Source organism: Mesitornis unicolor, unplaced genomic scaffold (genome assembly GCF_000695765.1).
Source record: "Mesitornis unicolor isolate BGI_N332 unplaced genomic scaffold, ASM69576v1 scaffold4732, whole genome shotgun sequence".
NCBI lineage: Eukaryota > Metazoa > Chordata > Aves > Mesitornithiformes > Mesitornithidae > Mesitornis > Mesitornis unicolor.
In genome coordinates, this window is record NW_010169725.1 from 69,080 (window position 1) to 81,296 (window position 12,217).

At 52.5% G+C, this 12,217-nt stretch overlaps 1 protein-coding gene across 1 annotated transcript; it reads right to left on the reverse strand.

The window, feature by feature from the left end:
* Positions 1–2,159: 2,159 nt before the first annotated feature.
* Positions 2,160–9,885, reverse strand: LOC104536731 (von Willebrand factor A domain-containing protein 5A-like). Its single transcript, XM_010179440.1, has 17 exons — positions 9,837–9,885; positions 9,225–9,472; positions 8,903–9,125; positions 8,390–8,532; positions 8,113–8,227; positions 7,575–7,699; positions 7,253–7,341; positions 6,725–6,869; positions 6,340–6,419; positions 4,956–5,067; positions 4,658–4,822; positions 4,410–4,513; positions 3,889–4,070; positions 3,503–3,709; positions 2,768–2,991; positions 2,435–2,561; positions 2,160–2,239 (listed from the first exon to the last, which is right to left on the reverse strand). The coding sequence occupies exons 1-17, from the start codon at positions 9,883–9,885 to the stop codon at positions 2,160–2,162; spliced, it is 2,418 nt and encodes an 805-aa protein (XP_010177742.1).
* Positions 9,886–12,217: the final 2,332 nt, after the last annotated feature.

Sequence of the window (12,217 nt, forward strand, 5' to 3'; positions counted from 1 at the left end):
TCCGGGGCACGGCGGGACAACGCAGGCGTATGCCCACCAGGTCAGTGAGTAGTGCGCAGGCGCAGTTTTCTTGCTCGCGAAACGGCGGAACTACAAGGCGCCTCCTGTCGCTGTACGCACGCGCATATGTACGTGTGGCGGAGTGGGAAAGGGGGACAGGCTTCCCAGGGAGCGCATGCGCCAAAAAGCCTTATTGAGTCCGCGCCCCTGAAGCTTTCCAAGAGCTAATGAGAGCCCAGCGGCGAACGTTGCTAGGCAGATTAGAGAGCGGGGCTTTCCAAGAGCCAATGAGAGGCACAGGGTTGTTTTTTTTTTTGGCGGGCGGGGGGTAGGGAGTCTGACTGGGAGACCAGAAGCAGAACTTTTCAGCTCAAATCTTCCTTTTTTTTTTAACTCATTCCAGCCTTCCTTTCACCCTCAAACCAGGGATGCTTTTGATGTGGACAGCTCATACTTCCGAATAGGCTCTGAAATGAAAGGGGGGGGGGGCATTTTCCTGACCCTTGCCCTCTGACAGAAATTATGTTTGTGTGTCATCTAAACTACATCATGACATCAGTCTCGTGGCCTGAATCTTCGGAGTTCTTATCCCTTCTAACTCGTGCTTGCTCCCCATGGATGTCTTCTCCTTATCTGTCCTTGGAATAGGGATAGAAATACCCTCAGGAACCAAGGTATGTGTTTATGTGGTAGGGAATGCACCCATTTGGGTATTGGACAGGGGAAGTGTGTACACATTCCCTTCTTTGATTCAAACTTGTGCAGAGTGTTTCCCTGTTAAAGACCATGTCTGTAAGTGGTAGGGGTGAGCTGAGGTATTTAAAGGTGCCCCGTCCTCTGATCATGCCTTCAGTGCCTCCTGAAGGAGCCTCGTCCTGCAGAAGAAACCTGTATTTCTGAGCTCAGTTTCTGTGGCTAGGAGATGGAACTGACTGCATGATTTTGCTAGGACAGTCTGGGGGATTACCTGTCTTCTACAGCCTCTGATACGTTAAAGTCTCACCAGTCACAGAGGAAATTTGGACCTAATCGTGCACATCCTCCCAAGGTTTCTCTGCAGTGTCTATAAGGAGACTGGAACCTTTTCCCCTTGGTCGGTAGCTCATTTTTGTGGCATCTCTGGGAATATTCATTTGCCTGTGTCCCCGCTCTTGTCCAGCACAGGAGCAAAGGCCTGTGTGGGAATGGGTTCCACACCCATGTCCCTTGCTTCTTCCCCCAAATGCTAGCAATTGCTGCTCTTGAGGAGGTCCTCTGCGTATTCACATCAACAGCTTGAAATCTTTTTTTCCTATCCCAAACACTCAGGGATTTAAAGTAGCCCCTTTTTCATCTTTTTACAGGAGAAAGACCCCAGCTTTTACCACAGTCAGCCCACCGCAGAGAGACAGCCTTCAAAAAAGGCCTATGCACAAATTATTCCACGGTACTTGGATTGACAGTCTCCTGGGAATCAGCTGCAGTGGACTGCATGCATGGTGGTGGATAATTAAAAAAGATTCTGCCCTGAAAGTCTTTAATTTTAGTATCAGGGCATCCTGTTTGCTGCTGAACAGCCTGAGGCCAGAAGAGAGTGTTACGCAGATGATCTTGAAAGGTCCCTTCCAACCCAATACATTCTATGTTTCTATGATCACTTCACCAGACACCTGAGAAACATGCTGCTCACCACTGTCTATGAGCCTCTCAGCAATGAATCAGATCCTGCAGCCAGAGCTCCTTGCAGGTTCTGACTCCCTGCACACAAGCACAAAACTTTCCTTAGCTGCATAGGCTGGTTTTCAAAGAAAGGTGTTAAACACCCAGAAGACACAAATTTGAACCCATTAACCTAACACTACCAAGTCCACCACAAAACCATGTCCCTAAGCCCATTTTACCAAAGCTGAATTCAGGAAGGGTAACCACTGGGGAATGTGATGATTCCTTCATACCAAACATGCTGGAGGCTCTGAACTGGAAGTTTTCTCTTTAATTCAGCATGATCCAGGTTCAGCCCAACTCGAAAGACATAAGCAGTGAGAAGTCATCTATAAATTGGTATCCCAGCTGGTAGCAACTGTGGTATCCCAGCATGGTAGGTGAATTTCAGCTATACTTTCTGGCCCATTCTAGCTCTGCAAGTGCTGCTGGTCTGTAGCACAGGCCATGTATTGATCTCAGAGCCTGAAGACACTTGGTTTCACGCTGCTCCCAAGGAGAGTATTGACTGCCTCCAGGCACTTGTCCGGCTGGGACACTGCAGTCAGGGAGAGACAGGAACGCTCAGGCAGGGCCAGTCAGGCAGGAGGGAGAATCCACAGATGGAAAACAGAAACGGGACACGGGACTCCTTCATCTTCCCCCAGGAAATTGTGGTCCTGCAAAGGAGTGAGGCAGGTCCCACTGGGGAGAGAAGGGAGGAGGCTGTGCTGTGAGGACCCTCAAGACTCACCAGCTCGGCTGCACAGCCAGGTCACAGCCTTGGCTTCCAACAGCTCACAGAGGTCTTGGTAACAGTTGCCGTTTCTGTGCAGCCAGGTCACAGCCAGCACGGTGGCCCAGATGCTTGGCTCTGTGACCTGCGGGAGAACAATGACTCAGACCAGAATGCATTGCTGAGCATCCTCCCTGCCCCCTCACTCCTTTCCTCCTTTCTTTGTAGCTTCTAGTTTCTGATTCCTTCATTCCTCTCTGGCTGCCTTTTGAATGCCAGTGGTGCCACCAGCCAAAGTGTTCCCACTGCCCCAGGATGACATGCTGCCATCATAAGAGGTTCTCCCCTCACCTCAGCAGGCATCTTTCCTTTGATTTCAGCCTCATCTGTTTCCAGTACAGAGGCCACTCCTGAGCTGAGGGTCCAGGAGCCATCTATGTTCTGCAGTGCCACCAGCTTCTGGCACTCAGCAATGACTTCAGTGAACCAAGGCCCAAAAACTGGAGAGCGCAAAACAAATTCCATGGGATCTACATACTTTAGAGAAGAAACAGATGGTGGTGGTGGTTCACATGCTGTGGAAGAAGATGTGAACAGGAGGGTTGGGATAATCACAGGAAGCTGACCCCTCTCTACTCCCCTGTGCGATGCCCCAGAACATCTTCTCTGCTCTTCTTGGGGCTGCTACCTGCATTCTAACCCCCTTCTTGCATGTCCCCAAAACGTTCCCATCCACAGCCCTTTCTGGAGACCCCTAACTCTCTCACAACGCTGACCGTTGCCTCCTCTCCTGACGTTCCTGCCCAGCCATGTCCCAAGACCTCTCTTGATAGTCTCCCAACACATCTCCCAACACATCTTATCCAAATGTGTATTTATGATCTAGCACTGTCCCTGTCCCCATTGTGGGTGTCCCTGAGCTGGGTCTCGTATTTGCCGAAGGACTTGCATGTTTAAGGGTAACTAAAGGAAGGGTTAAAGGCAAAATAAATTGGTTTCCATGCCATGGACAAGACATGGCAACATAACCCTGCTATTAGATATTAGATTATCCTTACATCTCCCATCTGAGTCAAGGCCCCATACCTTTTGAGCAAGCCCCCCGCTGGGGCAGGGTAGCAATGCCATGGGTGAGTTGACGGAGGGCAAGCCATGATGCACACACTGCTGTCAGCCAGCCAGATGGGACCCAGATGCTCGTAGGATAGCAAGAAGAAACATTACTGGAGCCACGGAGCTCAATGATCTGGCAGGGAATGAGTGACTGGCGGGGTGGCAACAGCGCCAGGGACCCTTCAAGGGCAAACAAGGAAAGGGGCTGAATTAAGCACATGGGAAAGAAGCATCTGGTGGTGATGGAGCCTACCTCATGACACTGGGGGTACCCTCTGGCTAGGGTTCCAGCTCCGGTGGAATGAGAACATCCCATGGAGCTGCCCTACCAGCTTTTTCCCACAGGTGTCTTTTCTTACCTCGGTACCAGGCGATCCTCTGTGATGTGCGAACCCCCACATAGCTGGTAAAGGGGCATATGATCCCCGAAGTGAGGCTGATCTCTATTGCACGATGCCTTGTTTCATCCCCTGACCCACTCGCAGCCTCTGGCAACAGTCTCTCCAGCAAGCATTTCACAGCCAGCCAATGCCCAGCCAGCCTGAGGACAGAGAGGAGCGAGGCCTGACCATCTAGCTCATGTCCATGCTGGGGAAAGGTGGACAGAGAGAGAGCATGGACACCTGGGTTCCCTTCCTTCAGGGTTAAGGAGGGACACAGGATAAAACTGACTGGAGGGAAGTGATGCCCAGGTTCCCGGGTCCTACTCCTGTGGGATCAAAGCAGGGAAGGAGGGCATGCTTGGACACCTAAGTTCTCTGCCAGTTTAGGACCGTGTGTGGAAGATGGGAATGCATGAGCTATCTGGGCTCCCTCTCAACTGAAGTCCATGCTAGAAATGAGTGAGATGCATGCATCTTTCCTCAGGACAGGCTCTCACCGGCCATCTCCCTGTGGGCACAGTGGGAATTCAATCGTGTGAGTGACATCGTGGCCATCCAGGCTGTACTGCAAAGTCATGGCCCCTTTGTCCACCATTGTATCCTGGGAACACATGAGAAGCTACTGGAGATTAGTGGGGGCACAAGATGGTTACTGAGGGATATTGGGAAGTTACTGAAAGATTACTGATGGCTACTGGGAGGCTATTGGGAGGTAATTTAGGGTGATGGTAGTCCCAACTCTCACCTGTGCCTGTCCATGGATCTGGGCGTAGAGAAGTCTGTATTGACTCTGAAAGATGGACTGAGGGGTGCCTCCCAGCACCTCAACCTCCAGGCCATGGGGCAGGGCCCAGCTCAGAGAGACTCCCTCAGCTGCTGGCTTGAGGGCCTGCTTCAAACACTTAATCACCTGGGGCAGAGGGCGGGACACCACAGTTCACAGCTCCACAAGGTCATGTGTGAGCAGTCCAAGTGGTGGAGTACTTGAAAGTCAGTGTGTCTGTGGAATAGAGGGGGACTTGACAGGGCTCCTGAGTTCCTACCATAACCATCATACTGCTGTCACAGGAGATGTAAGTAGCTTCACCCCCTGTCTCCCTGGCCAGGGCTGTAGCCAGGGCAGCACTGTCCTCAGAGAAGCAAAAGGAGAAACACCTATGGGAGAAGCAGGGAAAGGTGTGTCAGAGACTATATTAGATATTGTCTCAATATTGCTGTTGCACCATCATCACCTTTCTTGCAGAGTCATTCTGACTGCAGAGGAAGGCCAACTGCAACACTAATCTAACTTTAATACATGCGCCCAGACCCAGGGTCTGAGACCCCCAGGTGACGGTGTTGGGCATGTGTACCATGGATAAATGGACCCAATTCCAAGCTAATCTAATCTAACACCAGCACATGCACCCAGACCCGGGGTCTGAGACCCCCAGGCGATGGTATTGGACATGCGCACCACTGCCAAGTGGTAGGGGTTGTTAGGCAAAACAGCTCTCGGAATATGCTAAATCGTTCGTGGGAACCAATGACTATGATAAAGGACTTGTGGAGACTGATGAATATGCATAGAAATCAATGAATATGTAATAAAACAACCATCATAAGAGCCAAAAACAAGCAGTGTGGTGGCAGAATGTACAGAAGGGAACGTACAGAAAGCAACATCAGATAGGACATATGGAAGAAACGCAAGGACAAGGCGCATGTTCTCCCACCAGACTAGGCACCAAACCAGACTGATAGGACATTGACATTCCATGGCGGTAACTTTTTCCCCCCTCCCTTTTCTCTCTCTCTTTCTCCTTTTTATATGCACACCAGCTGTCGGGCAAATAAAGCTACCTGGCGCTTGACTCTGTTTTGAGTCTTAATTCTGCTTTCAAGAATTCGAACAAAGCTCATCGCCCCAGTTGCTGACTGGAGTGTGTCAAGGTGTCATAAATGAGAGCCAGCGGTGGGTGCAAAGATGCCAGGATAGAGCTGGACAATATATGCTGGACTTAAAGCTGGAGGAACAAAGCTGAGGTGCAGCACAAGGGGGCAGGAGGAAGAGCAGGGAGTGAGGGACGAGAGTTGGAGCTGGGGTTAGACAGGGAGCTGACAGAGGAGAAATGAGACTCGGGCCAGAGCTGAGTTTGGTCTAGTGGGTCTGGGGCAGAGTTTGGGGCACATCAGGCTATACAAGCCTTCAGTGTCAGTTTCCCTGCTCATTCTCTGAAAGGTGCCTTGGTTGTGGGAGTAATAAGCAAAGACTCCCCCATCACGGCTTGGTTCAGGAGAGCTGTGCAGGGTGAGAAGGAGTTTTGGGACACTGGAGGGGCCCAAGGATTGGGACAGGAATTGGTGAACAGGGGCCCTCATCAGGTATAGAAGTGACTGGACAATCAAAGGGTGACTGGAGGACTGGAGGCAGAGAATCCCCATTACTGGTGGCTGTTGTGGTGATGGCAGACCTCAGCTGCGATGGCTTCCTTGTCGGGAGGTAGCCCAGACATGAAGATGAAGAGCTGGGAGACAGGGGACTTGAGTGGTGGGATCCTGAACAAGGACCCCAGAATGTGGAGACCAGGCCCCTAAAATGGAGAAGGGAACCTAGGAGAAAGAAACTACCCCAGGGAGAGATATCCACTCAGGGACAGAAACCCCCAAAGATACAGACCCACTTTATTTGCCCCCACCGCACAGTAACCTTCTTGTTCCCTTGTGACAACCATGTACCTTGGGTGGCTCCTTCAACCCACACTTCTGTGTACTCTCTCCCCCCTCCCCGGGACACCTGTCCCTCCACACCTCCACGCCCTTGCACCCAGACCTGGCGTGTATGCCCACAGGGGCGGGTGGTGTTGTAGATTGAGCGGAGGGTTTCCAGCAGATTGATGTCACCCAGACTGGAGCCAGTGGAGGGGATGTGCTTCATGGCCTCAGTCATGTTGTCTTGAGTATATTCAACACTTTGCCTGCAAGGGGCACAGCACATTGCTCTGTGCTGGCCTTGGTGCTCCATTAGACCCTGCCCCGTAGCACTTCCCACAGCTATGCCTTAGGGTCCTCTGCAAGACCCTGCCCCATAGTAGTTCCTGAAGACACCTTACTACATAGTTCTTACAAGGCTCTGCTCAACAGAACCCCAAGAAGTGCTGACCTATAATGCCACAAAAAAACCCCATCCCCAGAATCCAGCTTTCCACTGCTGTAGCCAGTTGAGCTCTCCGGCACCCAACCTTCCCCCAGTACCAACCAGCTGATCTCAGAGCATGCACACCTGCCCTCCAGCATCTAACCCTGCCCCATAGGACCCATTCTAGCCCCACAGCACCCAGCCTGCCGTATGTTTGCTCACGGGTAGATACCTGCAGACGTTGATCCATAGCAGTAGATGTTGAAGTAGCAGCCCAGGGGCAGGCTTTTGAGAAGGAAGAGCAGGGAGTCCTGTGGAAAAACACAGCAGGCAAGTCTTGGGAGACACTGGTGGGTGCCTTTTCCCATAGTATTGTCCTCCTAAAGCCTTTGGACTCCTCTGGATAACCCGAGGTATTCCAGGACCATTTCAGGCCCCAACAGTTCCCCCTCACATAATCTGTCCCTTCATAAATGCCTGCCCTGGCTCACTCCCCCTCAACCTGCTCCTCCACCCCATCCTGTTTCCTCCTCTGTGGGGGTACCTGTGCATGCTCAAGAAAAGTGGTGTCCAGGAAGAAGAACTCTCCAGACTGGCGCTGCCCCGGCACTGCCTCAGGAATGCTGGGTGCCAGGATCACCAACACCATGGGGTCACCAAGCAGGGAGCCTGGAGGAGGTATGGAGTGGGACAAAGGCCAGGTAGGGACCCCACTCCTCATCCTGGTTCTGATTGTTATTTCAGCTTCCACCATCCCAGAATCTGTGACACTGCGCACTGGTACCTCAATATGCTACTGTACTGTCCACCAATTGCACAGCCCAGTGCCCCGTGTACTCCAATCCAGTGCCTCCATACGGCTCCCCACTGAGCCCTAACATAGAATGGTCCATATGCATTCTGCTATATCTGACACCTCACCACAGTGTCCTCAGCACCCCATCCTGGAACCTCAGGACCCAAACTATCCCATCTGAATGCTTCTCATTCCCATCCTAGTGTCCAGTGATATCTCACCTCCCAAGATCCCCAGTGTCTCCCCATGTCCCCTGCAACCCAGAGGTGTCTCCATGTTCTCTCACCTGCAGGGGCCCCTGGGTCTCCCATTTCCACCATGGCACTGACTGCAGTGGGTTCTTCAAAATACACCAGCAGCTCCAAATCATGCCGACTTGAGGGACTGCCAGCTAGTGAGACCTGGAGAAGGGATGCCTGGTCATACACAGCAGGAGGGCACCAGACCTAGCCTTTGGCCAGGAGCACAGGCAGTGATCCCAGTGCACCACCGCCCCACCTTTTTCTCAGTGATGACACACCTCCCTAGCTCCCCCTGGGATCCCAGCACTCACGAGGGCCTACCTGTGCAGTGCTGCGGTCCTGGGCAGTGTAGATCAAAGGGGTAAGGGAGAAGTTGGCCTGGACATTGGCCACTCCACGAGGTGACTGCAGGCTAGCAGTGAGCAGCAGGCTGTAGGGCAGCTTGCTAGTGAGACAATTACAGGCTGCAAGGAGAAACATGGCACTGGGGAAGGGCAAAGGCTCTCCCTGCAGGAGTGGCAGGTGGCGAGGGGGGCGGGGAGCAGGATTTGGCATCCATATACAAGGCATATGGAGAAACTTGTGAGTTGTTGTGTGTTATATGGAGGGCTTCATGAGTCTGTTTATGGGAAATGTGTGTAGGAAGTGTGGATCCCCTCATGTGGCACAGGGAAGAATATGTGGATCTGTCCAGGGGCTGCAAGGAAGGAAAACGTGGGTCCTCGTGTGGATGTAAGGGCAAGTTGCATCGAGCTAGTTTGTAAAATCCATGGAGGTCTGGCCCATCTGTGGGGTGTGTGACTCGGAGGGCAGACTCCTTATGGGGTCACTCACCATACAGTTCTGTGTAGGGATGCAGTGTGCGTGGCAGCACAAAATGGGCAGCTCCATCTGGCTTCCGTGACAGCTCTTGGACATAGCGCAAGGTCACGACCACCTCCCTGCCAGGGGACAGGGTGCCCAGGAAGCAGGCAAACACCTCGCCTGGATAGTTGGACTGATCCTGAAGGTATTCCAGATTCTCCCAGTCCTCTGTAGCCTCGTGCAGTTGCTGGGCCTGAGTGGCACGGGAGGGACAGAAAGCTGATCACCAGGCCATGGCTGCTCATCCTGTGCCCCTGTGGTGGTTCACCCATTCATCCCTGGATGGTGGTACCTCATTCTGCAGCATGGCCTGGATCTTGGCATCCTCACTGCGGACTTGGAAGGAGTAGACGGCCATGTGGGGGCCCAGGGGGAAGACAAAGAGGACTTCTGTGGAAATCTGACTTTTGTTCTGGTAGATGAGTTCAGAGGCCACATCAGCCACATAATCCTGGATAGCAACGTCCACCACAGCACTGCACAGAGGCACTGTGTACAGTGGTATGTGGAGCCACTTCCCCAGCAAAAAGGATCCTGTTGCTGTTGAGAGAGATGCAACTTGTCCATCAGCACATATGAACAACACAAGGAGGTGTTTGGAGCTGCTGCAAGTATGTGGCTGTTCCCACCCTAGAAACCAAGACTAGGTGACCAGTGTTACTGAGGGTCTGGTGTGAGCCTGCCATAGCACAGTGTCTGCCCTCCAGATTCCCTTTTTCTCCATACTTCTGTTCCCCATCCGTTTCCTGTAGAGTTCTTGACAATTCTCGTCCTTGGTTCACTTTCAGAAGATCCAGTCCAGATATTTCTCCTTATGGCTGCCTATCCTTCTCCTTTCTTTGTCCCCCTTTGGGAGCATTCCCCATCCTCCAAATGTCCCTCAGCTGTCTGATTCCCAGCTCACCGTTGTGGGCATAGGATTTTCCTAGAAGTCCAAAGCTCTGTTGCCACATTTCTGGAGACCTGCAGACAAGAAGATTCACCTGTAAGAGGGAAGATCCACAGAAGCCACCAGGTATCCCCTATTTGATGAAGATTACTTGCCATTTTCCCAGTCATACTCACATAGCTGGAAGCCCCAACCCACCACGTACATACAGCCAGAGCAAACCCAGGAATTCAGAAATCCCTGTTTGTAAGCACTGGGAAGTCACCAGGAGTATCTCTGCATTGGGGAGGTCTGCACCATAGCCCCAGCATAGGGGAATCTTGAAGAGAACTGAGGGATAGCGAGAGAAGATGGAGGGAAGAAGGCATGAAAGCAAGAATGGATGGATGAATGGATGGGACTGTACTGGGATGAACAATACATGGCTATCCATCATGGCTGGCCAGCTGGCTTGATTGGCAGAGAAGGTCCATTTTGGGATAGATGGATGTTAGGTGGAGAGAGACAACAGAATTCTTGTTGAAATGGATGAGCGGACAGATGGAAGAGTCAATTTTATAAGAGATGAGCAGGTACCCATCACAAACAGTACTGTGTAAATGAAGCTGCACAAGAGAGAGCACATGTTCATGCAGTGAACTTGTGAGGGCAAGTTCAAAGTCCAGATAACAAGGGGGAACATGATGGAGAGAGAAAAGAGGCCAAGGTCAGGTATTCCATGACTGCAGAGCAAATCCCAGAAAGGCACTAGGGGGAGGGTGTAGTTCAGGTGTTACCTGGCTGTCTTCTGGCAAAGTGCCAGGTGAAAGGGACTGCCCTCCACCCCAAACTCATCACATAAATCTCTGGTTCTGACACATTTGCCTCAATTTCCCCATTTCCCACTGTGGGGGACAGGGTGGGAGCACCAGAAAAATCCCCACCCCACCATCACGCTGACAGGGGTGAATAGACAGAGTGATTGGGGGCAAGTAGGCAGTAGGGGTGAGGGATGGACAGAGGGATGGACGGAACTGGGGCAAACTTTCCCCAGCGAGTGGTAACAATGAACAGAGAGTAAGGACAGAATAACAAAGTGAAGCACAAACAAGCAGCCACTCACCAGAATCAATGCCAGAATCAAGGACTGACAGCCAGATGGACGGAGAGGTAGAGGGAAGAGGAACGGAGAGAGAGGAAGGGGCAGACATCTGAGACAGGGGAACAGAACGGGGAGGGATAGGGAGACAGAACAAGAGATGTTTGTGCAGGAGGAGAGATGCGGGGCTACGTGAGCAGAGGGATGGCTGCGATGGCGAGAGAAGGGAGGGGCAGGCAGACAGCCAAAGGACGGGAAGGCGGGGACGCAGGGCCGAGGGGCGCAGACACCCTCCCTATCCAACTGGCATCACTGCCAACCTCCTCCCGAGCACTCGGTGCCTGGTTCCCTGGGGTCTATGGACAGCTGGGATCCTGGAGGCTGGGCAGCCGGGAAGGCTGTGGGGCAGAGACAGCAGTGGGAACACCCCCGGCGGAGGGCATCCGGACCCCATCGGTGGACGCCGCACCGCAGGAGCTGCTGCAGCCGCGGGAGCGTCTGCGCACCTGGCCCAGGCAGGGAGGCAGCGGGATGCTTCGGGCACAGCCAACGGAGGGACTGCAAAACCCTCAGCAGCGCTGCTCCTGCCCAGCGGGATCTGCCAGATCCCCTCTCTGCCCGCACCAGGGCAGTGTCTGCTGTGTCCCTCCAGGAGCCTGTCCTCCTGTCAGGTCTGCGGCACTGGCTGCAGATTCGGAGCCTGAGCTCAGATCCATGCACTGATTAGTGCCGCACTGTTAATTGGTGGATTGCAGAGGTACAAAACCAACTTACTGGCCAGCTGAGGAATGGGCAGAGTTGGCAGACAAACTCAGACTCATATACCTACTTTAGACATGGATGTTTCCTCTCATCTGCTGCATTGGGATGCTTCATCTCCATCTTTCTTTCATGAGGCAGCCCCATGCTCATGCCTCTCTTGGCAGCCAGACCCTGGCTGAGACAATCCACCTCATTGGTGATCTCTAGACACTCAAGGGACCAAATTGCATTTAACTTCAGATGCGTTGCTCCCAGAGCACACTCTGGCTGTCTCTCATTGGGGGTGTGCATAGCTTTGAACTCACTTCTACAGCAAACCCGGGCAGCTTCCTTCAATCAGCTTCTCAGGACTGGTGTGACTCTCAGAGACCACTTCAAGGGCTGAGCTGGCAGAGTGACAGCCTTGATCAGCACAATTTTAGTTGCCTTTGTTCAAATTCTACCACAGCCAGTCCAGTCTCATAACACCCATGGAGATCAAGTTCTTTGAGGTAGTGATTGAACCAGCATTCATACGCTGCTGGTAGATGTGGCCTATGACTACCTTCAAGAACTG